Source organism: Chlamydotis macqueenii, chromosome 6, assembly GCF_036417535.1.
Source record: "Chlamydotis macqueenii isolate bChlMac1 chromosome 6, bChlMac1.mat, whole genome shotgun sequence".
Classification (NCBI taxonomy): domain Eukaryota; kingdom Metazoa; phylum Chordata; class Aves; order Otidiformes; family Otididae; genus Chlamydotis; species Chlamydotis macqueenii.
In genome coordinates, this window is record NC_141561.1 from 27,207,718 (window position 1) to 27,231,024 (window position 23,307).

The 23,307-nt window shown below is 40.8% G+C and overlaps 1 protein-coding gene across 18 annotated transcripts in view; it reads left to right on the plus strand.

The window, feature by feature from the left end:
- Positions 1–5,785: 5,785 nt before the first annotated feature.
- The window catches only part of ABI2 (abl interactor 2), a 68,684-nt gene continuing 51,162 nt past the window's right edge, over positions 5,786–23,307 (plus strand). For all 18 annotated transcript variants that reach the window (XM_086751608.1, XM_086751610.1, XM_086751615.1 and 15 more), the window contains exon 1: positions 5,786–5,932. In XM_086751608.1, coding sequence (XP_086607734.1) covers positions 5,816–5,932 — 117 coding nt within the window. In that variant the 5' untranslated portion in view covers positions 5,786–5,815. The remainder of the gene's footprint in view (positions 5,933–23,307) is intronic.

The window sequence follows — 23,307 nt, forward strand, 5'->3', positions numbered from 1 at the left end:
CTGTATCTCTGAGATTTGTGCTGTTACCATACCGTCAAAAATAGCTGTGGGCAAGGGAAAGGGCTGAAATGCTCATGTGTGTTAGCCAAGCAGGACAGAGCTGTTAGAAGAAGGAGAGAGATGCAAACTGTGATAGTCAGTGAATAAAAGCTGTGCAAAGAGAAGCGGTCTTCACAGCCTCGTGAAAGATTACTTGACCAGATGTGTGATGGAAGAAGGAAAGATGACTTCACAGATGTGATTTATTATCCTTCCCATGCAAGGGAGTTATGCTAATTCCAGGAAAAACACAGATTTGTTTGGTGAGTCCCAAGAATATGCAAGGCCATAAAAAACTTTTAGAAGTGGTTTATGTGGTAAAAGCATGATTACAAACAGGACAGGATTTAAAAAGCTCCAGGGGGCAAGTTTCTGGAGTTATACAAGTACCTAAAAATCTGACTTTAATTACACATAGGAAGAAACAAAGACATCAGAGAATGGTTCTAACCGTTTTAGCTGCAGAGCAAAGTTGCAAATGTGAAAAAAGCATAAGTAGACCAGTAACATCTGCTCCAGTTTGTAGTGAGCTGGAATCAATAGTCGAGAGAGGATGAATTTTCCCATGGGTCCTTTAGGACCTGTCCTTTAGGGTCTGTCTCCTCAGCAGCCATATCAGACCTTACCTGAGGGATGCCACAAGGGTCAGGACAGAGGTGAAAAAGACTGGCAGTTGGTCTGGGTTGGCATCTTTGAGTGGGAATAGTGGCAGGAAAGAAAAACAAATTAGAGTGGTTCTTTTCTTCCCCCCTCCCTGAGTGCTTTGTCGTTTGAACCCTCAGAGGGAAACTGATGAGCAACTATGCTTTGTGCTGGCTTCTCTTTGAGACCATTTGTTGCCTGTTTTCTTTTAAAGTCTGAAATGTTAGAAAGAGATCATTATTTTTCGTATTTAGCTTGACCTCTTCCTCCCTTGGAGAGCTTCTCCTCTTGTACTAGCTCTGTCCTTCTCACACAGTGCTGTGCTGAAATAAAGTTCAAGAGAAACCTTGAATTCCTAGGAAAAAAAAACTTGGTATTTAGAATGAGGCATGTCCTAGAACAGACAGTCTGAATCTCTGCAACACGTCGTGTCCTTCTCTGGAGGTGCTGTGAGGTATCAGGTGTCAATCATGCACTCCCTCTGTCTGAGGTGGTTTTGAAATAGCAAAGTTAGGGCAAACACTTCCACGAGAGGTAAACTACCCCATGGGTCATTTCTCCGGCCCTTTGTGCAGCAAGAGCTTTACCCAGATGCAGTTTCTCATAAGCAGATAGGTTATCTGTGGTTACAGTCTTGATTGCCCAGCAAATTGCTGAATGCCCGAGGAAGCAGGAGGACAATGTGCAGCTGCAGGATGTGTGGGTTTTTCATTCTCTTCTACAGTGAGGACTGGATGGTTGTGTTTAAGATGCCTCGGGATCCTGACACCATTTGTTGCAGCGTTGGACGTGTATATGCTGCATGCTGTGCCCCTGGCATTCTGGAATAGCCTTGGGAGTTAATTAAGCTGCTGTTCTCTTCAGGTGCTTTGGATTAGGAGACTGGCAAAGACCTGCCATCCAGCCAGAAGCAGATCCAGACACACATGTGAAGCGAGCAGGATCGCATGACTGTGTCTTTGTTGAGGGAGTGAAGGTACATACTTCAATCAGAGACTATTTTTTTCAGTCTTCCAATTTTTCCTCACTCCCTTACCTCTCCACTAAATGTTATCTGCTGGCTAAAGGGCACAGGCCTATGTCTATGGTCAGTAGACATGATGATATGTTTGGTGTTAGAGTCCTTTGTCCTTTATCCAGCTGCAAATCTGCTCAGGTCCATGCGATGCAGCAAGTACAGAGATTTTTGACTTTTGTTTCTATCGTTTACAAAATGTGAAAAAAAAAAATTAAGGGCAAAATGGTCAGAAATGGGAAACTCATAAAACTAGTGCAGTTATTTACACAAGTAAACTGAAAACCTGCAGCAGGATCTGTCAGAGATCTGACCTGGTCGTCTGTCCAAACAGGATGTTTACTCACATACCCCAATGTGATGATTGTGCTGTTCAGTTTTACATATAGCAAAGAAAATGGCAGAGGCTTTTGATTGTGATTTCTTACTGTGGTGCCAAAAATAAATGGCCTTTGAGCTACCCCATTATTACTTTTCTCTAATTAAGAACTGGTAATTCAAACTGTGGTATGTAGGACATGCACACAAAATGCCCAGCTAGAAGATTGCACATGACAAAAGGATCTGCTTGTCTGTGCGAGTTTCTGTGAGCAGGGGACTCCCTTGGGTGTCTGGCAGAGGTAAAAACCTAACGCATGTGAAAGAACTTGGAAGAATAGTGGTCTCCCTGTGCTTTTGGATATCGACCTCCTATGTTCAGTCTCTAGCTAGATGCATGCCTTTCTATTTTCTGGTGACTCTTTGAACAGCATGTTTAGGTGTAAAATATATTTGATTCACGGTCTTGAAGATATTGATCTAAGGGAAAAACTTGCACAAAAAGATTTTTAAAAAGTTGGAAAAGTTTAAGTGTGTAATACTGTAATTAGGGCTGAGGGAGTATAAAAACTTAAAATTAGTTTAGCACATCGCTTGACAGATGGGAAATCATTTATGTAAATTTAGGGATGTGGTAGTTGGATTCAGTCGGTTTAATTTAAACACTATTTCTAATTATTTTTGGTACATGTACAGAGGATTATAGGATGGCCATTATTCTGACAGGAGGGCTCTTCATATTTAAATTTAAATCCACAAAAGAGTACCCTATTAAAATGTAAATATGCTGTGATAACAAGCACCTAATTATGCAGACAGGTTAGTCTAGCTACTCTGGTGAACAGCTGTGTGCACCTTTCAGATAATGCTTTTTCTTACACCCTAAAATTCACCGACAGAGCCACTGAGAGGTCAAGAGGGGCCTGACCTGCCGGTGGGAGCTCCCTGTAAGAAGGTTTGCTGACACTGAGCGCAGATCTGAGAGCAGACAGGCTCTTGCAGGTTTCCACTGAAAGCAGGTCCTGACGGCACCCAAAAACACAGAGAGAAGATGACACAATTAACAGTTCTCCCTCCCTACAGTCTGGTCCTGCTAATCCAAGTTAAAACTCCTACAAGCATCTTTAGAGAACCTTCTTTACATCTTGACAGCTTTCTCCCTTTGCCAAGAGAAAGATCATGCAGGTTTACTGGGAGCTGCCAAATGACAGCTTGACTTCACACCTGGGAAGCAAATGAATGAGGAGAGAAGGAAAGCCTCAGCCTGCCTCCAGCCTGGCACAAACGTGAAGAGTCCTGGGAGCGTGGGCATGAGCAACCCCTGCAACTGCAGCAGCAGATGTGACATGAGCAGAGTCCAAGCTGAAGCTACTGTGCAGGAGAGAGCGTGGGACTCACGACAAAAGTGTGAAGATGTTATTCATCAGCTGCAGGCCCTAGGGTGAGGTGGAGGCCTGGCCATGGCTGATTCTTGGAGGTGTGGAACAAGGCTTGGAGCTCCACACTGTACAGCAGCCCTTCGTGAGTTCAGCAAAATCAGTATTTTTGGATGTAGAACTCATGGTTTATAAACTTTAGAGGTAGAGGGCACCAAGAGTGAGGCTGCATGGCACTCACTTCTTCAGTCCTTGTTTTAGGGCAAGGAGTGCCAGTATCCGTTGCAGAGAGCTGCAGGCGGCCTGACACCACGCTAGCACAGCCCTGTGCTGGAGCATGGGTGCTGGGTGACAGTAGGGGTGCTCTTGAGCCATCACCCCTCTTGTCCCCACACACATTGTGGTGGGGGGGTCTCTAGCAGGGTATTTTGTGATTCTTATGCCTTTTGTGAAATTAAGACTACTGCAGCTGTAAAATATGAATTACCCTTGGCACTTTAACTGCCTGTAGAAAAATTAAAACACAAAATCAAGTAGCTGAAGTTGTGAATTTTAGTCCACATTTAAAAATGCAGCAAAAATGCTTTGCACATGAGGGTTTTTAAAGCAGCATAATGAACACTGTGCTTGACTCATCCTTCACATGGGAGAACTAAACAAGCTAAGAGGAAATGTCTCCAGGCAGACATCCCTCAGGGCACGGATTTCTATCTCATTTTTGTTTCAAGCGAAGAAACTTAAAAGGACTGGCCCAGAGACTACATGTTTGTTGCCTGACTCCACCAGGTGTTTGCAATGTGTTTGTAATTCTAGAAGTCACCTGGAGGCCTTTACAACAGCTTTCAAGGCACGAGAACAACTGTTCCTATAGCCAGGTTGGTGTCCAAGGACTGCGGCACTGGATCTTCCCTAGTTGGTGCCTACCACAGAAGTGTCGAAGGCTGGGAAAATGTCAGGCTGTCGTATCAGAGTATGTAAGGGATGTCAGCGAGCCCAGGGCTGCACTACTGAGGCAACAGGAGCTCTGTGGAGCCTCATGGCAAAACGAGGTAAGTAGTCACAGCTGCAATGGATTTCAAGAGACAAATAAGCTCCTGTAGAGAAAGCTGGGACATTTCTGCTGAGAGATCTGATCACTTTCTTTTTTTTTTTTTTTTTTTTTTTTTGTGGGAGAAAGGCTACTTTTAGTTTCAGGTGAAGGAATTCAGTGGGAAAACCTTCCACATTCCTCTAAGGGTGGGCACTTTCATCACAACTGTAGAGATACTGAGGGCCTTGCCGGAGACATAAAGGAAGTCAGTGTTAAAGCCAGGAACTAGCCAAATAGACCTTCTAACTCATGGCTTCAGTGTTGTGCTTGAGCTATGAGGTTATCCGTCCTCTGTTTCTGCTGACCCTTCATTATATGCTTTTCTCTGTTAAAAGTTGAAAAAAGCTGACTACTTGGTGGCTGAGAATTTACCCTTCCTCTCGCCCCTGTACAATAGCCACTTTTCAGACAGAATCTGCACAAAAGAAACATTTTGTTCTTTCTCTGCTGATCAGAAGAGCTGAGCAACAGCTACATTAAAAGCGTGAGGGTCTGACCCTGGCTCACACTATATTCAAAGACAGATCTTCCACCGGCATCAGTAGCTGTGTCGTTAGACCTCTGCTCTGGAAGAAGCGCTGCTAGCAAGTTGCCATTGAGTAAGTCAATGTAAAATGATAAAAAAAAAAAAAAAGTCAAGACTTCCTAAAATTAAGACACACATTATTATGTGACTAACGCTGCGTCGCAGCAGCCGGTGCCGGAGGACACCCCCAGGGCAACAGCTCGGCGCGACGCTCGCTGCCGCCTCCGTGTGCCCCCGTCCGGGGCGAGAGCGCCGGGCCCCCACCTGCAAACGGCCATTAAAAACCCCCGACATAACGCAAGAATTGCTCGTCCAGCGGCTTCTCTTACGAGATGCCCAGGGTCAAGCAGGCGGAGTCGGGCGGGAAAGAGGAGAGGGGAACCCCGGGTTCGGGGCTCCGCTCCGCTCCCCTCCCCTCTTTCCCGCCCCGGCTCCGGCTGCTCGACCCAGGGCGAGGGGAGCCATGGAGGCGAAGCCCAGACAAGTCCACCCCTCTCGCTCCGCCCGGATATCGCCCCCCGCGCTCCACCAGGCCGGAAGTGGGGGCGCGGGGGGCAAAGGGAGGGGGATAAGAGGGGCGGGCGCATGCGCAGGAGGTGTTGCCCGGCCGCGCCCCGCCCCCACCGCGGTGGGGGTCTCGCGCGCTCCCTGCCCGCGGCGCGAGGACGGGTACAGGCTGCGGGTAGTTCCGTGAGGGTGGGGTGGGGGGTGCAGCGGGAGCGCGTGCGTGCGGAGCGGGCAGGGGGTGGAGGGGGGCGAGGAGGAGAGACAGGCGGACGGACGGACAGACGGGGCGAGAGGATGTGAAGATGGCGGAGCTGCAGATGCTGCTGGAGGAGGAGATCCCGGGGGGGCGCCGGGCCCTGTTCGACAGCTACACGAACCTGGAGCGGGTGGCCGAGTACTGCGAGACCAACTACATCCAGGTGCGGCGGGGTGGGGCGGGGCGCGCGCAGCCTAACGGTCGCCGTCCTAGCCTAACGGTCGCTGGCCCCGGCAGCGAGGCGCTGAGGCGGCCTTGGCGGCGTGGGGGTGGGCATGGGGCAGGGTCGCGTCCTGCCCCCGCCGCTTGCTATGGGGCTGCCTCCGCTGCCCGCTCGGCGGGTGAGGGGAGCGGGGTCGCGCCTCCCCCGTCCCCTTGGCGATGGGAGGGTGACAGGCGGCTGGCACCGACTGCTGCAGCCCGGGGAGGAGGAAAGCGGGTTCACCTCCAGGATGAACTACCTTGGCGTGAAGAGGCGTTTAAATATTTAATTGATTTCTAAATTAAATTCCTTCCACTTTGTGAGTGCGTTGAGTATTTATCTCGGATGGTGTCTCTGGCGCTCCTTTTCGTTCGCTTCCCACCTTCCACTCACCTTTGCTGACAGCACTGAGATGATGTGATAAACCGAGGAGATGTGACTCCTGTAAATACAGTACTCGGGCTTGTTAATTTAGAGCACAATGACTTATGTTTTAATTGGGATGTGCCTGTCGATTTATATTTCCCTTCCTAAGTAGGGCCGCGGTATTCGATATGATGGGCAGCTTCCAAGTGGCAGCTGCAGAATGAAAGCATGATGTAGAGGTGATACAGAATTAGGGAGAAAGAGATCAAGCACAAGTTGCATCCACAGCGTGTGATTTTTATGTGATCTCTCTGAAGCCCGGTTGGTGTTAGGACTTTGTTTTTTTCCTTTCTTTCTCGTTTTACTAGAAAGAGAAGCTAAATATAGTCAAGTCACTTTGATAGTGATTGTAGGGGTCAATTAAAGAGTTCCCCCCTCAAACCAAGCAAAAGTAAGAAAAATCCCCAAACCCATTGGTTGTGGGTCATTCCTAAGAAGGGTCTGAGTGTGTAGGAAAGAAAGAAGAGGATGAGCATTTGTGATGTCAATGTCGAGAGAACTACAAAAGGTCCCAGTTTTATTTTTGCTTTCAGTCCCCGACGTGGAGAGTGCTTGTGTGTTTCCAGAGGGCAAGTAGGGATGAGGTCTGTGGTGAGATTATTCTATTAGTGAAAATGGGAGAGAATATTTAACCAATGACAGAGAATACTTAAAATGTCCCTGTAAAAAAAGCTCTAACTGTTTCTTTTGAATTGTTGAATGACCAGCTGTCCTTTAGACAGAAGACTTTGCGTAGTTTGGGTCATTTACCAAACATGTCAATTACAGTGAAATTATACAGATGTATTGTGTTGAATTAGTGTGACTTAGGTCTTTCAAGAGAAATATAGTGAAATATTTTCTTACAGTCACAACTTGACATACATGTATTTAAAATTATGCTTTTTTGAAACTAGGAAACTGATTTTTCTGGAATAGGAGAGAGAAGTCTTGGAAGGCAGAACCGGACAGGAAGAAGTAGATGTAGTTTGGTTTTTTTGTTCTTCTCTGACTTCTTTTGTGTTCTTCTTATAAACTAAAGTTTATGAGATCTGTATTGAACAGCCTCACTTTCATTGTTTTAATAAAAACTGCAGAGGAGAACTCCATGCTGTTTTGTACAAGTAGAGAACGAAAAAGGTGGTTATTGCCCTAGACAGTGTACAGTCTGTACGGACAATCTAATAGGAGATGGATACAGACAGATGGTGAGTGAAGGAAAAGAATGAGGTGCTCTTGGTCAGCCTGGTGGATTCTGGCCACCACACAGCAATAGTCCGACTGTTAGCAATTAATCCAGGCACTGTGACAAGAGAGAGCTTTAAGGGGAGGGTGAGAATGAAAGAACGAAATTGTGTTGTGAGTGTTGACTGTGAGGTGCAGTATGGGTCACAACATGAGCGTATTTAAGTTTTAAACAAGGGAGGACTGGAGGCCAGGTGATAGGCTCTGGCCTTTGGAACTGGCTGAGAGACCATAGAGTGGGATTACTGTAGAGAAGAGGTCTAGCGTGAGGAGATTCCGGATTTAGTGATGTGAGTGTCCTGGTAACAGATCTGTCAGCAAATCCACCCCACCTTCAAGGTACCAGAGCTACATAAACTCCTGCACAGGATCTATATAAAAAGCTGATTTTTTCCTCTATGCAAGAGTGGGGAATAGGTAAATGGATATAACTGTTGGTTAGTTGGATATTGGTAATTTTGCTTCCAATAGTAATTAATATTCCAAAGCTATTCTGACCAATTAAGCCCAAATTGTATTAAAAAACAATAGCCTTGGATTTGTGGTGAAGATGGGCTTCTGATAGCTCGGAGGTATGTGGAAGAGTAATCACCCAGAAAGTCATGTAGTGAAGATGGAATAATTCTACTGTAATCCTTTAGTGTTTCATTGTTTACAGAAGGTTTTGTCATGGATATTCTTGAGATCTCCTAGATCTCACGTTCTTTCCTAGGCTCCGAATGTGACTGAGATTTGAACTTGATCTGCGGGACAATAGGTGGTGTGGTAATTGGGGTATTGAAAGCATTACATTGGCCTGTATTTGCCAGTAGACAAGCCACTCCCTTTTATTTTTGTGCCTGTTGATGCTTTGAGGTTTTATTGTCAATCACAAAAATTGTTGCAAAAGTCAGTGGAGGCGTAGGTTAATTTAATAAAGAATTTGAAGTTCATTTTTTTTTGTCTTTCCCTTTGTCAGCAATGTCATAGCAACTTCGAAATAATCAAACATGTAATCTCTCACTTGTGGAAATTGGTAGTTCATAGTAGTAGAGTTCTGGCGATTGTAACTGGTTTGACTTCTGCTTTTGAAATAAAAAGTCTATTTTTTTTTTTTTTTAAACTTTATCAGTGTTTATCCAAATTATGATTGATACTTGGTGAGCTCAATTACTTTAGCAGCTGGGAATGTTATATAAATTGTTACCCTTCCCTTGAGTCTGTGATACGGTAGTATATAGCAGAGTATATCAGCTTAAAATTTTGTGGAAGATGAGAGGAAGTAAAGCAAATATCTAATAAATGGACTACTGTTTGGGGGGAAAAAAAAAGTATTTTCATTCATTGTTTTTCACCAATGGTTGTTCTTTTTAAATGTTTTCCACTGTGTAAGTCAAGTCTCTCAGCCCTCCAGCTGATCAATTACTTAGTAAGGTGATGTGTTTTTCAAAACACACTGCTCTGTTAAATAGGAAAATAAATTGATAGACACTTAAAGTATAATTTCATCTTGCATACTACAGCAATTAGTTTAATAAATCTTCCATGATTATGTTTCTACTTTAATAATAATAATAACAATTCAGTTTTAAGCGTAGATGCATAAATTGCTCACTTTAATCTGCTTGTGTTGTTACAGAAATCAAGTAACTTTTCTTGCCAAAAAGGTCTTATTCTTCTAAAAATCTGGAGAAATCATACAGTTATTTCTATGTCATACATCTTAAAGAGAAGGGGAAGATACACATTTTTAGTTAGGAGCGTATCTGACACAATGTCAAACACAGGTTATACTTTATACTGTCTGTTCAGTGCTTAATGTACTGGTGCTGGGTCCTCTGTTACCAAGTTTAGTGTCTGTCTAAACTGTGTTTAAGCAACACAGTGATCCTATAAAACTTGATTATTTGATGTACTTGATAGTGCAAAAAAACATGTTTGCAGTTTGTATTGATTTATCTGGGTCTTTCATAAAAAGCTGAGAAACGGTTATTCTGGATAGCGTGCAGTGTATACAAAATTTTCGTATTCCTGCATTATTTTTGTTCACAAGTATCCTAAAGAAAATTTCTAGTTATGATGGTGTAAGTAACAAAACCAAGCAATTATGCGATTTGGACATCTTGTTACTGGTATACTAACATAAATTCTAACACTATCTTGGCCTGTCCAGTTTCTTTGAGCTTGTCCTGTATGAGTTTGTTCTAGAATAATCTTTTGTTTGTTTCTCATGATCATCACTCTTTTAAAAAATCAGCTTTTTGTTTTGTGCATCACATGGAGCTTTCTAGAGTAACCAAGTGCTTCTGTCTGTTAACTCTTTGTTGAAAGGGTCAGAAAAAATTACCAGATGGAGGCATTTCAGCCAATAAGTATTTATCAGGAGCAGATTTGGGGTGGAGGAAGTGCTACCACCAGTTAGCATGCAGAATTGAGTGAAAAACCAAGCCTCTGTGCCCTGCTCAGCTTTCAGAAGCAGTGTAGGATTTCTGTGTACTGTTGTCCAGATTTTTCTAAAAGGTTCTGTATTAATTAGTTTTTCAAGATTACTATGCTTTACTTGTCAGCTCTAGAGACTGAAAAGGGGGAGAGTAAGCTTCTGATTTTCCTGTTTTCATGGTCTTCAAGTTGCCATGACTGTATTGCATTTTATATACAGAAACAGCCTTCTGGCATTTGTGAGGGGAAGGATAGGAAGGGGATTTTTATTCCTGTTCTTAATATTCCATCCTTCTCGTTATTAGAAGTACCTGCTTTCAGCTGCTGCAGATAGCTTTATTTAAATAGACATAAACATGAAAACTACTTGTTTCTCAGTAATTTTACTACAATCCATAGATTGATGAGTTTCATAGTTATTTTCCAGATATCTGTTAATTTTACTTAGACCTTCTAAGCAAGACTAAGTAGCTGTAGATTTGGAATCATCTTCCAATAGGTTGAACAAGAGAATAAGGCATTTATTAGCATATTAGTCTTAAATTACAGAAATGGTGGTCCTTTACAAATAGTAACTGAGTGCTAACAGCCTTAGTAATGTAATGTGAAATTCCTGTGGGGTTGCCTGTAATGACCAGTACCAGTATATAACTTGTATGAGTATATAGGGAATACAGGTAATATGGTTTATAAACAAGTTAAAGAAAGATATGCTATAGTATCTTATTCCTAAATGCAATGAATGAATATAATGCTATGGTAGGACTTCATAAAACTGATTTTAAAATTGAAGTGGTGTGGTGAGTTACCCTTGACTGTCTGCAAGGTGCCCACCAAGCAACGCGCTCACTCTCTGTCCTCAGCAGAACAACAAGAGAAAGTAAGAAGAAAGGAGAGAGAAAGAAAGAAAAAAAAAAAAAAAAAAGCTCGTGGGTTGAGATAAGGACAAGGACATTGCTCACCAATTACTGTCGTCGGCAAAACAGACTTAGGGAATATGAATTTAATTTATTGCCAGTTAGAAATAGAGTAAGATAGTGAGGAACAAAACCAAGACTAAAACCACCTTCCCCCCACCCTTCTCCCCAGGCTCAACTTCAGTCCTTCATTCCCAACTCTCCTACCTCTGCCTCCCGAGTGGTTCAGGGGGACAGGGAATGGGGGTTTTGGTCAGTTCATAACACTTCATCTCTGCTGCTCATTCCTCCTCACACTCTTCTCCTGCTCTAGCATGGAGTCCCTCTAACAGGATACAGTCCTTCACAGACTGCTCCAACATGAGTCTTTCCTATGGGCTGCAGTTCCTCAAGAACTGCTCCAGCATGGATCCTTCCCAGTGGGGTACAATCCTGCAGGAACAGACTGCTCCAGTGTGGGTCTTCCATGGGCCATAGTTCCTGCTGGAAAGCCTGCTGCTGCATGAACAACTTTGCACAGGCTGCAACTCCTGCCAGGAGCCTGCTTCGGCGTGGGCTATCCATGGGTTGCAGCTTCTTTCAGATTATATCTGCCTGCCCTGGTGTGGGGTCCTCCACGGGCTGCAGGTGGATCTCTGCTCCTCTGTGGGCCTTCATGGGATGCAGGGTGACAGCCTGCTGCACCACAAGTGGCAGGGGAATCTCTGCTCCGGCACCTGGAGCACCTTCTTGCCCTCCTCCTTCTCTGACCTTGGTGTCTGCAGGGTTGCTCCTCTCATGTTTTTCTCACTCCCCTCTCTAACAGCTACTTCACAGTGGTTTTTTACTCTTTCTTAAATCTTATTGCAGAAGTGCCACCAGCATTGCTGACTGGCTCAGCTTTGGCCACTGGTGGGTCTGTTTCGGAGCTGGCTAGAGCTGACTCTTTCTGACATGGAGGCAGCTCCTGGTCTCTTCTCACAGAGGGCACCCTGCAGCCACCTTGCTACCGAAACCTTGCCATGTAAAACCAATACGTATGTCTGAGAGGATATTACTTCAGTGCCCTCTTGTTTGCGTTAACATTCACTTGTGTTTGCCATTATCACTAAATCCCAACAATTAAGAGGAAACTAAGGATGGTATGTGGCCACTGTTCTTTTGATTTCAAGAAGTGATGGTTTCCACCAATTTGAAGTAGCTGCCTAAGTAAGTAGAAGTCTCACTGCTTTCTTCAGTGTCTCCCCTCTGGTATGCTCTCATGTTCAGCCTGCAAGTGGTTTCACAATCCTCTTTTGTCCATGTTTCCTTGAGGTGGAAAGTGGGAGTAACTGGATTGTGATCTCTGGTGCTACTGTAAAGGAACCATACTAATGATCTTCTGAGGTTCTTTACTTTTTTCTTAGTTTATATCCAAGTGCCTAAGCTTTAAGGACCTGATAATTTAAAGGAAGGTTGGCAGATACTGTTGCTTGTAGGACAGTTAGATAGTTTCCCTTGCATTATCAGAATGTATAAAAAGAAAAATCTTCTGAAGTGATACCAGATGCGTTCAATAGTTATGACAAAATTAGAAAAAAGCACTTAAAGGATGTTGCTTATGCGTCTGGTTCTAATTTTCTGAAATAAAATTCCCTGGTAGTAGTTCAGTCACAGTATATGCCCATCAGAGTTGTAATTATATTAAATGATTGCACAAATTGTTATTGCACGTAGATACTCGAGGTTTATCATGAGCCTGTTGTTAGGTTGGTAGGTTTAGTGAGGATCTTGTGTGTTTCCTTTTATGCATGTAGCTCACAAAGTTGGTGAAGTACTTATCACTCAACCAATCTACTTTTCATTTGCATTAACTGTGCTGTATTTTGCCAGAAAAACTAATTTAATGCATTTAACAGTGTCACGAGTTCAACCTGGAGTTCAGGAAAAGTAGGATTGATTCTCTGTTGAGTGGATGTGGAAATAGCCCGAGCCACTTTATTAGTGGTAATGGGAGTTGCTGGTGGTAATACTGTATGTATAGCTGTGAAAGTAAAATTTGTAAATATGCAGGTTGCTAATATAAAGTAAGTGTTGTAACCCTAAATGTTAGTTACAAGTGGCATTCTAGTTATCCCCTTCTGTGTTTATTTTCAGATAGTGGTTATTGAATAATATCGATCAAAAATTGTAATTCAGAGTAGCAAGCTTCTGCATCCTGCAGTTAATAAGCTCTCTAAAATTTATTGTCTGTTGCTCGGGTTTTACTTGCATTTGCAGTCATTAATCTTTGTGGCTTAGTGCTGCAGGTTTTAAGGCAGGAAGTGGTGCACCAGTGTGGTGCATCGTGTAGGACAAGAGCTTCTCCAGTCAGTGCTCTGAGCAAGTGAAATCTTACTCTGTTATGTTAATCAGAATATTTTTAGTGGAGAAGAAAACATGGATTTAAGTACCATGTTTTGCAGCAAATTTTCAGTAGAATCTATGTCCAGAGTCTGCTGGCCTATTTTTCTTGGACTTTGTTTTCAAATACTTGGTTTTCACACTTAATCGTGCACCTGAAGTTCTTTTGCTTAGGAATTGAAGTTCTGTAAGTTTTGTTGGATACCCATACCTGGAGCTTCAGTCACTGGGCTACTCATACTTCGTGAAGCAAAACTGCATATCTGTAGATGAAGCATGTAATCACAGCACACTGAATTTAGGTGCGTTTCTTCTTTTCAGGGTTCTCACAGGTTAGGTTGGCAATTTTTTTTCTTCCAGTGAATGAACTGATACGTTCTTGCAAATGAGTTGTGCCTATTTCCGTGAGAAATCTTAATTTTCTGATTCTCAGGTGCAATGAACAAGTTGCTCTGTCAAATTTATAGTGATATGCTCTGAACTATGGACTCTCTGTATGCTATTCTCTTTTCCTGTAGCTGTCATTGTAATATCTGTTCTTCATGATCTTTCAATTTGAAATGCAAGTGCTTGTTTTATTATTATTGGCTTAGTGTTAATGTAGTGAAGTTGTTTTATGCTCAGCAAATTGCAGGGTGAGGAGCAAATATAATTTGGTTTGGGGTTTTTGCAGCCTGTCTGTGTTGGTTATAGGCATAGTCAAACTAGTTTTGTGCTGAACTCATGAATTTAGTATTTTTTTTCTTAAAAACTCTTCTAGATAAATGTGAATGTTTTTATTAGGATATTTTGTAAATTTCTTGTGAACTTACTGCTTTAATATATATGAACTCTGTCAAAATTCTTGGGAATAACTTTGGGGTCTTTTGTCTTATTTTTGAGCTGGCTGCTGTTTTGTCAAGGTTGATTTGTACTATAGATCATATCAGCTTTTTAAAATTATACTCATAGAAGATGGGATCATGGCTATTAAATTTCTATTTCAGCTGATATTATTAACAGATTTTAGGGAAGCCTGAGATGCTTTTGTTTGAAGATGCTTATTTCAACCTGCATGCCGTCATTATCAAAATGATTTAAAATATTTTCAATTTTCAAACTGATATTTACAGGAACAAAGAGGTAAGCTTCAGCAGAACTGTTTCCTATATTTTTAACTACTGTTCTTTTATGTTTTTGTGACTATCTCTCACATTATGAATTCTGTTGGAAAAAAAAAGATGAAACAAACTGATGTTTTACGGGCAAATTATTGGGAGGTTGATAAACGTTGTTAGAAAGCAGATATTAATTTCTATTATTCTATTTGATGAATCTTTTTGATAAAAGATTAGCTTAAACCTTGCAAGAATTTCTGTGAGGTTTTGGTTTTTCATGTTAATATAAACAGGTTCACTGTGTTCAAGGAAGGAGAAGAAAGTGGTTTAAATTTGGATTTTAGAGTTGAAGGAAATCTTTGTAACATAGCTACATGGAATAAAAATTAGGAATTTTTGGTTTTGAGTGGCTTGTGATAGGAAGGTTTGAAAAACGTATTTTCTTGCTTGTTGGTGTGGAATACAAAGTTTCACTGGTAGGATTGAGGGTTTCAGAAGACAGCCCCAGTCTTTCCAGCAGTTGGAGGGTGGACAGCAGTGGACAGTACATTACCAGCTGTCTGGCTTTGGCAGTGGCTCTAAATTTTGTGCTGGGTGCAGGAATACTAAGGGACATTCAGATGGGTATTTATGAAGGCCTACCCTAACAGACTTGTCCAGTGTCGGAAGTGTAAAGGTGAAATGGGCTGCCTGCTGAACCATCCTGGAAAAGTCTGGTTTCTGTAGATTTGAAAACTTGCATTTAAAATGCTAAGTGCATAAGTTCTTCCTGTTGCCCGACTAGACACCTTTGGAATATAAGGTGGCTAGAAATTAAAGTAGTGCTTGTCAAAAGCTGCAAATACTAGACTTTGCTGCTGGTTAGGGGCAAGATTGCTGAGCTGATCTAATTTCTTTCTGCTTCTAGTGCTACCTGTATCCTTGTCCTGAGTCTGGTCCTTGCCTGATCATCTGTGAGCCAGTTCTGTTAGCTAAACTAGCAGAAAACTAACTAGGACAAGAAAAGCATCATTGCCTTTGCTCAGTGATGGTGGGAATGTGAATTCAGGGAGGCGGGGAGAATGAAATAGCGAAGGACTGGGACCATCTCTGCTGAGGGCAGTGAGCTGTTAGATTGACTATTGTAAGGCAAGAGAGAAGTTCGTCAAGATACCAGGCATCAAACTTGGTTATTTCAAGCTTTTGCACAGCAGCAGTGCTGCTCTCTGGGCCTCCCGCAATGGAAACTGTGAGCAGTAGGGGCTGACACTTGTTAAACATGTAAGGATCATGACAGAGAATCTTCAGTAATATGTGACTTTTAAAAGCAGAATTAGTGCTTGTTTTTCTGTGTAGTCTGTCTCATAGAACAATCAAAGTCTTTTCTTGGTACTGCTGTTCTTAGCAGAGAGGGGTATATAAACATAGCTGAAATAGTACTTTTGAGCCTGATCTCTTTTCAAAGAGAAAATTTTAGTCTGTTCAACAAACAAAATGTACAAAGCCATTTATTACTGAGTAGTCTAGTATGAATTCAAAGCACACTAATTTGTCTTGATATATTTATAATAATAATTAGTATGTGTTTACTGAATATACAGTGCAAATTCTCAATTATTTCAGTGTCCTTTTAAACTAAGTCTGAGAGGTGTTGGATATTGCAAAGTTTGTAATTCACTCTGGTTTTTTTAACTAGGTGGTAAGTTTGTAAATTGGCATGAGAAGTGGAGCTTGTTTTTACTGTTTTATGTGTGGCAGAATGTTTGCTGCAGAGTGCAAAAGTTTCTTGTCTGCCTACTTTTTTACTGGGTAAAAAACAGTTCTCCTGCAACTTATGGGGAATGCAAATATGTTAAATATCCCAAATTAAATGGCTATATTGAATTAATTAACGTACATTTATTTGTCTGGAGAGTGGATGAGGATGGACAACGAGCACAAAGTATTTAGTCAAAATGAGAAAAAAAACTTCTTATATAATACAACACTAAAGATACCATGCCATTATGGAAAGTTTACATTAATTTTTGCTATAAATATATCTTAAAGTAGAAATAGTAAAAACAAAAGCCAACCTCTTATCCCCCCCACACTGCTAACAGCAAAATAGGAGGTTGAGGTGGATGACAGATGTCAGAGAGATTGAAAAATGCCCATATGAGCAGAACTTCAAAAAAGGGGCTGTTACTTTTCACAGAGAAAAAGTAAATTATAAAAATATGCAAATAAAGTTGTGAAGAGTGTGAACTATTAACACTGATTGTCCACTTTTCTTGACTGAAGTACACAGATGCTAAATTTAATTTGCTAGGTAATGCTACTTAACATAATCTATGGAATTATTGCTGTGAGTTAAGGCTCAAGGTTTAATAGTATTCTAAAAAAGGCTAAACACTTTAAATAAATAATGAGAATATAAGCAGTTTTATCTTTTTCTTTTGTATGTTTTTGCCTTGCATTTGTTCTGAATTTTTCCATGATGGAGTTTTATGCCCATTATATGAAGTGTTTTGCGTTGTCCACTGTAATGTTTCACTGGATTATTGAGGATATTGCTTCTATTTAATGTTATAGTTTCTGTATCCTGAATACCATATAGCTGGTGTCCTTTGAAATGCTTTGCTGCACAAATTGGTGATGATTTGGCCTTCCAAAGAGAGGGAATTAATGTGTCAAGTTGCTCATGTCAATTAAGTAAGATCTAGATAAATTTTGTTTGAGTACATTTGTGAGTGCTGAATTAGTGCAATTGAAATTGTGTTTTCCCACCATGGCTAATAACTAGAGAACTGAAAGTGAATGGAGTTGTAGAGAGGCATAAAACTATAATGTTACATTTATTTGTTAGTTATGATAAATCAGCATGCAGTGTTTTCTGATATACTTTTCAGTTTTCTCACTTTAGGCAGCTGTTGGTTGCCTCAGAAGTTATCTTCAAAGATTTAGGCATGTTTGTCTTAATGTCCTTAGGAAAATGATAAAATGATGCTCAGAGAGTGACTGTCTCTCAGAAGGGGCAGAGTGATTTTAGCATACGAAAGCTCTGAGGAACAAACTCTGGATGAGAGTTGTGTGTAGTCAGCCTAAGCTAGTGAGGATGTTGGTTTCGCAGCCTTTTTTGTTAAGTTCTCAATGCATTGTCATAAGAGCAGTCCTTTCCTAAAAGAAAGAAGACATTCTTTCTGACTATATTTGCATCTGTATAAATTAATCAGTTTGGATAATTAGAAGGTAGAAAGTTATCTGTAGACTCTGAATCTCTGTTATAGTTGTCTGGTGGTGTTAATCATTTATTTAAACCATCTTCAAATTAAGGATGCTTCTATAACCACTTGATAGGATGAGTTACTAGAACTATTGTGAATTGTTACGATGTTGTGATCTGCTCAAAACTTAAATTTTAGATTTAAAAAATACATACACAGTCTTTACATTCATTTTAGTCAATAATTTGATATGTAATGAAATACAGTAGGGCAAATCCAGTTTTGATGACTGGAGCAAGAGGGAGGGATAAAAATCTAATTTTTGTTTTCTTCATTCGTATACGTAAGTCTATAATAATATATACCAAATGTAGAGATCCTTGAAAACAAAAATTTTCACTGTAGTAAGCCTGTTGTAAAAATCTGTAGCATATTAAGGCTCCCTCATTTAAATAAGGTTTATAAATTGTATGTATTGTACAAGACAGGCTCTTACGAATTGTCTCACTTGCTCAACAGAAGGATAATTAATTCTGAGGTACAAATTATTTAATAATTTATACATATTAAAAATAATTTTTTTCATGACATGAACAAGTGGGGAATACAGTGCCAGTAATAAACTTATCCTCTGGAAAGGCTGTATTTAAAAGTACTATTAAGAAAATTTTCCCTTTGCTTATTTTCTTATGATGAACAAAGGTTAATATTTTCCTTGTCTTTCACCTTTCATGAAATTTCCTTACCTTTTCTTTAGTTGTATCTTGTGTTAAGAATTCAGAGAAGAATGAGATTTCTTTCCCCCTGTTGAAGGTTCAAAGTATTGTATTTTACTAAATTTAGCTTCTTTTATAAGCAGCATGCTCAACTTTTTAATAATCTATGTATAATCTCAAGCAAATTTTCTATGTCACATCTTAAAAATGAAAAACATACTTAAGGAAATTATTTGGTTTTAGTTTTAAATTGATTAAGCCAAAACAAAAAAAAAAAACCTGAAACCAGGCAGCATTTTCTTCCCTTTTCTGTGCTAACTTTGAGGCTGCATAATGATTCTGGCAACAGTAGGAGTTTCTGTGGATCTGTCTTTTTCCATAAGTAGTGTGATGTGTTTTATCACTTGAGGAAGAAAGGCATTCTGGAGATAAAGCACCAATTTTATATCTGAAGTTTGATTTGGGCATCTACTGCAGAGTTACTATATGGATATGACTTCAATTAGTCATCTGATAAGGGGGACCAAAAATACTTTTATCTTTTTAGAGAGAGACAAATGATAGTCGTCTTGTGGTGTTTTTTTTGAACTGTTTTGACCTTAGTTTTTGGGCCTCTTAGCATTACCCCATGGTAAATACTATATTCAATGAAACTCCCAGGGCAGCTCTGAAAAGCCAGAATTCCAGAAATGATTTTTGTTGTTTAGCTTCTGTTGGAGCTGGAGATGTTAAGCTGTGGAGATTGAAATGCAAGGATTATTCAGGGTTTTGTTTTGTTTTGTTTTGTTTTTTCATTTTATGTATATTGTGGTAGTTTGTCAAATTGCATTCTTTTTTTTTTCTTTTTCCTTTTTTTTTAGGGTAAAAAAAATAGATGCCTTTCTTTTCATTGCATGCCTCTGCACAAACCAAATCACAACTTGAGCAGTCTGCTTGCTCTACCTAATTATGTTGGTTTCAAGTAACACAGGTCTTTGGTAATGCTTTTAATTTCTAGATCTCATGTATTACGAATTAGGATAAGTACTGCTTTATTTTACAAACAGTGGAAGGAGCTTGTTTTCAAGGACATTTTGGTCTGGGTTTCATATGCACTTAGGACTGTGTTTGAACACAATCCTTCAAGAATTGTTTGCATGTGTTTCTTCTGCTGAATGTAGGGGAGAAATAGGGTGGTATTTCCTGTGTTTTAGGGACAAGCTGTTGAGCAAGGTAACTGGAAGATGGTGAGTGTTACAAGAAAACCAATTGCCTGTGTCTAGGCAGGTGGAGGATTAGGAGTTATGCAGTTGGCAGGGCATTCTGCAAAGTGAAGGAGATAATTGCTTGTCCAAAAAGCAGCTTGAGTATTCCTGCTTTCTCTGTGCCTCTCTGTCTTAAAGCCTCTCTGTCATTCATATTGTGAAACTTCTTTCCTTTCCAGGATCATAGAATGGTTTGGGTTGGAAGGGACCTTCAAAGGTCATCTAGTCCAACCCCCCTGCAAGAAGCAGGGACATCCCTGACTAAATCAGGTTGCTCAGAGCCTCATCCAGTCTGGCCTTGAATGTTTCCAGGGATGGGGCTTCCACCACCTCTCTGGGCAACCTGTTCCAGTGTTCTACAACCCTCAGTGTAAAAAACTTTTTCCTAATATCTAGTCTAAATCTACTCCCCTCTATTTTAAAACCATCACCCCTCATCCTATCACAACAGGACCTGCTGAACAGACTCTCCCCATCTTTCTTGTAGGCCCCCTTGAGGTACTGGAAGACTGATATAAGGTCTCCCCAGATCCTCCTCTTCTCCAGGCTGAACAACCCCAACTCTCTCAGCCTGTTCTCATAGGAAAGGTGCTCCAGCCCTCTTATCATCTTCGTGGCCCTCCTCTGGACCCTCTCCAGCAGGTCCATGTCCTTCTTTTGTTGGGGGCTCCAGAACTGGACGCGGTACTCCAGGTGGAGTCTCACCAGGGCAGAGTAGAGGGGGAGAATCACCTCCCTCAACCTGCTGGCCACGCTCCTCTTGATGCAGCCCAGGATGAGATTGGCCTTCTGGACCGCAAGGGCGCATTGCCTGCTCATGTTGAGCTTCTCATCCACCAGCACTCCCAAGTCCTTCTCCTCGGGTCTGGTCTTGATCCATTCTCCTCCCAGCCTGTATTTGTGCCTGGCATGGCCACGACCCAGGTGTAGGACCTTGCACTTGGCCTGGTTGAACTTCATGAGGTTGGCATGGGCCCACCTCTCCAACCTGTCAAGGTCCCTCTGGATGGCATCCCTCCCCTCCAGCATGTTGACCGCACCACACAGTTCAGTGTCATTGGTGAACTTGCTGATGGTGCACTCTATCCCACTGTCCATGAGGGTGCACTCTATCCCACTGTCCATGTTGCCGACAAAGATGTCGAACAGGATAGTTTTGTTTATTGCCATAGCTAGATTGGTAGAGAGGTGATATCTAAACATGTCTTGTCAAATGAAAAGGTCATTTGTGCAGCAGTTTAATTAATTAGGGTATAGAGATAAGCCTTTTTTTCTGATGTAGTAGAACTTGCTAAATAAGCGGTTGTAACAATCTGTTAGGAAAACTTGAAAATGAATCAGTTCACGTAAAAAAATGCAAGAATTAAAGATGAGGGAAGCTTTTGTGACATAGAAAAGGCATTCAGCATTTGAAATGTTGGTTTTTTTTTTTGTTGCATCTCTCTAATATTTCTATTCTTGTGACAACAAAGAGCTCCGAATTGTCAAAACAAGAACTTTGTTGAAATTGGGTGAATAAGTTTGAGATTCTCATTCTGTGTCATAATTATGGTGAATGTAAACACAAAGGTGGGGATTCTTCGTATTCTGTAAAGCAGCACAGAACTGCTGTGAGAGGAATCTTGTGTTCTTTCACAAGTTTGCAGCATTGCTCTCTATTTTTATCCTGTAATCTTTCATTTCTGTACCTTCAGTGTAACACTGTTATGCTATCTAAGCATAATGATGTGAGTAGTCACTACATTACAATATAATGCTTACAGGTATGCCTGTAAGTTGCAGGGATGCTGTTGGTGCAGCTTGAGTAGGATGGCTTCAAGACTGCACATTATACTGGCATTCTTAGTGATGTATTTTATGGCTAAGAACTCTTGCCATTGTGAGAGTTAGCAGAATGTGTAAAACTATCTGGTATTGCTGCTGTAGTTGATTATGATGTAATTTGGCCTATATGGGGAACAGCATAATAATTAAAGTTATTCTCTTACTGAAATATTCATGACCTAATTTAAATTGTATAGTGAGAAGGAATTGTTTATCCTGCTTGAGACAATCTTACACTGTATACGACTTTTCTTTGAAAATTGTGTGCAAAAATTTACTTTTAAGACTATGGCATCTGAAAGAACTCATTAGTAGGAATTCTGTTAGGCAAGGATAATAATGGATTGATTTACTTAATGAAAGTTCTGAGTTTAAGTTTTATTGAGCTACTTTGGATGTGGCTGTTGTATGGGAAAAATAGAGTACATTTTTAGCTTCTGCCAAGATATCTGTGACAGATGGTGTCTTGTCTGTCCAATATGAATTCTTCCTGCTCTATAAATATTGATTGGAGAAAAAAAAAATATGTTCCATAGGTTTGAAAAATGTATCCTTGTTGATGTAGGAGTGACTAAAGGATATTTTTGCAGATCTTGGGCAGAACAGCACCAGTACGTACAGAAATCAGTATCTGAACAAATTTAAAAGGGCTTGGTGGAAATATGGCTTGCATTAGACAAACAGAAAAAAGAAAAAATGTGTGCATGTTTTGGAGAAATAATGTTCCCTGCAAGTGCTTTTGTGGTAAAAAAGTGTTCATTATTGGAAGCTGAGGTCTGGAACGTGATTAATACATGTGCAAAGATGGGCAGCTGCTAATTTTTGGGCATTGCAGATGCTTTAGACTACTTTCAGAAGTCTTCTCTGATTCATTGATCTCATGTTTTCTGAAGCACACTTTCAGCTTTTGTGATAACCAACTTTTTGGGGACAGACTTGTTAGAACTTCTTGTGCCATTGTATGTGCTGCTTATCTTTCGTTTTATAATTGCTGTCAAGTTTACAGAGCTGTATCTTGTATTGGATCCCAGATAACTTGATTATTTGAGTCTTTGAAAGGTATGCTGATGGAACTGTGTACTGGGCTGCTGCCTCTACAAGGTCCTGCACAGAGATTTGCTTCGGAATATTGACTGGATTATTGCTGACGTATTTTTCAGAGAGTCTTAGCATGTAATTTTGTGTGGTGTTCACATGAGTTATAGTTAAGCACTGTCTTCGACTGATATTTAAATGTTAGAACAAAGGAACTTAAACTTTTTAGAAGCAGAAACTCGTTTGGTGTTGCTGTCATTCTCATGGGGTTAGTCATGTTCATTTAAGTTTATTAACCTGCTGTACAATTGATTCAAAGAAGGTATTTGGTACATAATCTGCTCTCTTCGGGGGAATGAGTGAAAACAACCATGTAGAATTCATAAAACTTCTGCTGAGATGTCCGGTTCCGTTATTTTGGCTATCAGGTAATGCCAATGCTTTGCTTTAAGAGAGCAGTCTTAAACATTCACTGTTCTGAGAGAATTCTCAAAAAATACAGTCTCTTCAGGCTCATCCTGACTTGATATGCTGAACAATGATCCTTTGTAGCTAAGCAAGAAGAGCCTTACCACTGGTAGATTATGTGTTTCAAGTTCTGGCTTTTCTTTAGCAGACAGAAAACTCTCCATATTGCTACAGAGACATTCTGAGATGCCTCTGTGACCCGCAGAACAAGCGTAGTGTTTTCCAGTCTGGGGAGTGTAAGAATTACTGTATGTGGAGAAAAGCTTTGCAAGTTGGATTTGTTTATCAAGCACATTGGTTTTTATACCTTGGTTTTTATACCTCAGTGTGATACTTGTTAATTCTTAAAAGAAGTAGTTGGCTGATTTGCAGAAAGAAATAGTATTTAAACTTTGTGGAGATGACAGCATTACAGTTGCAG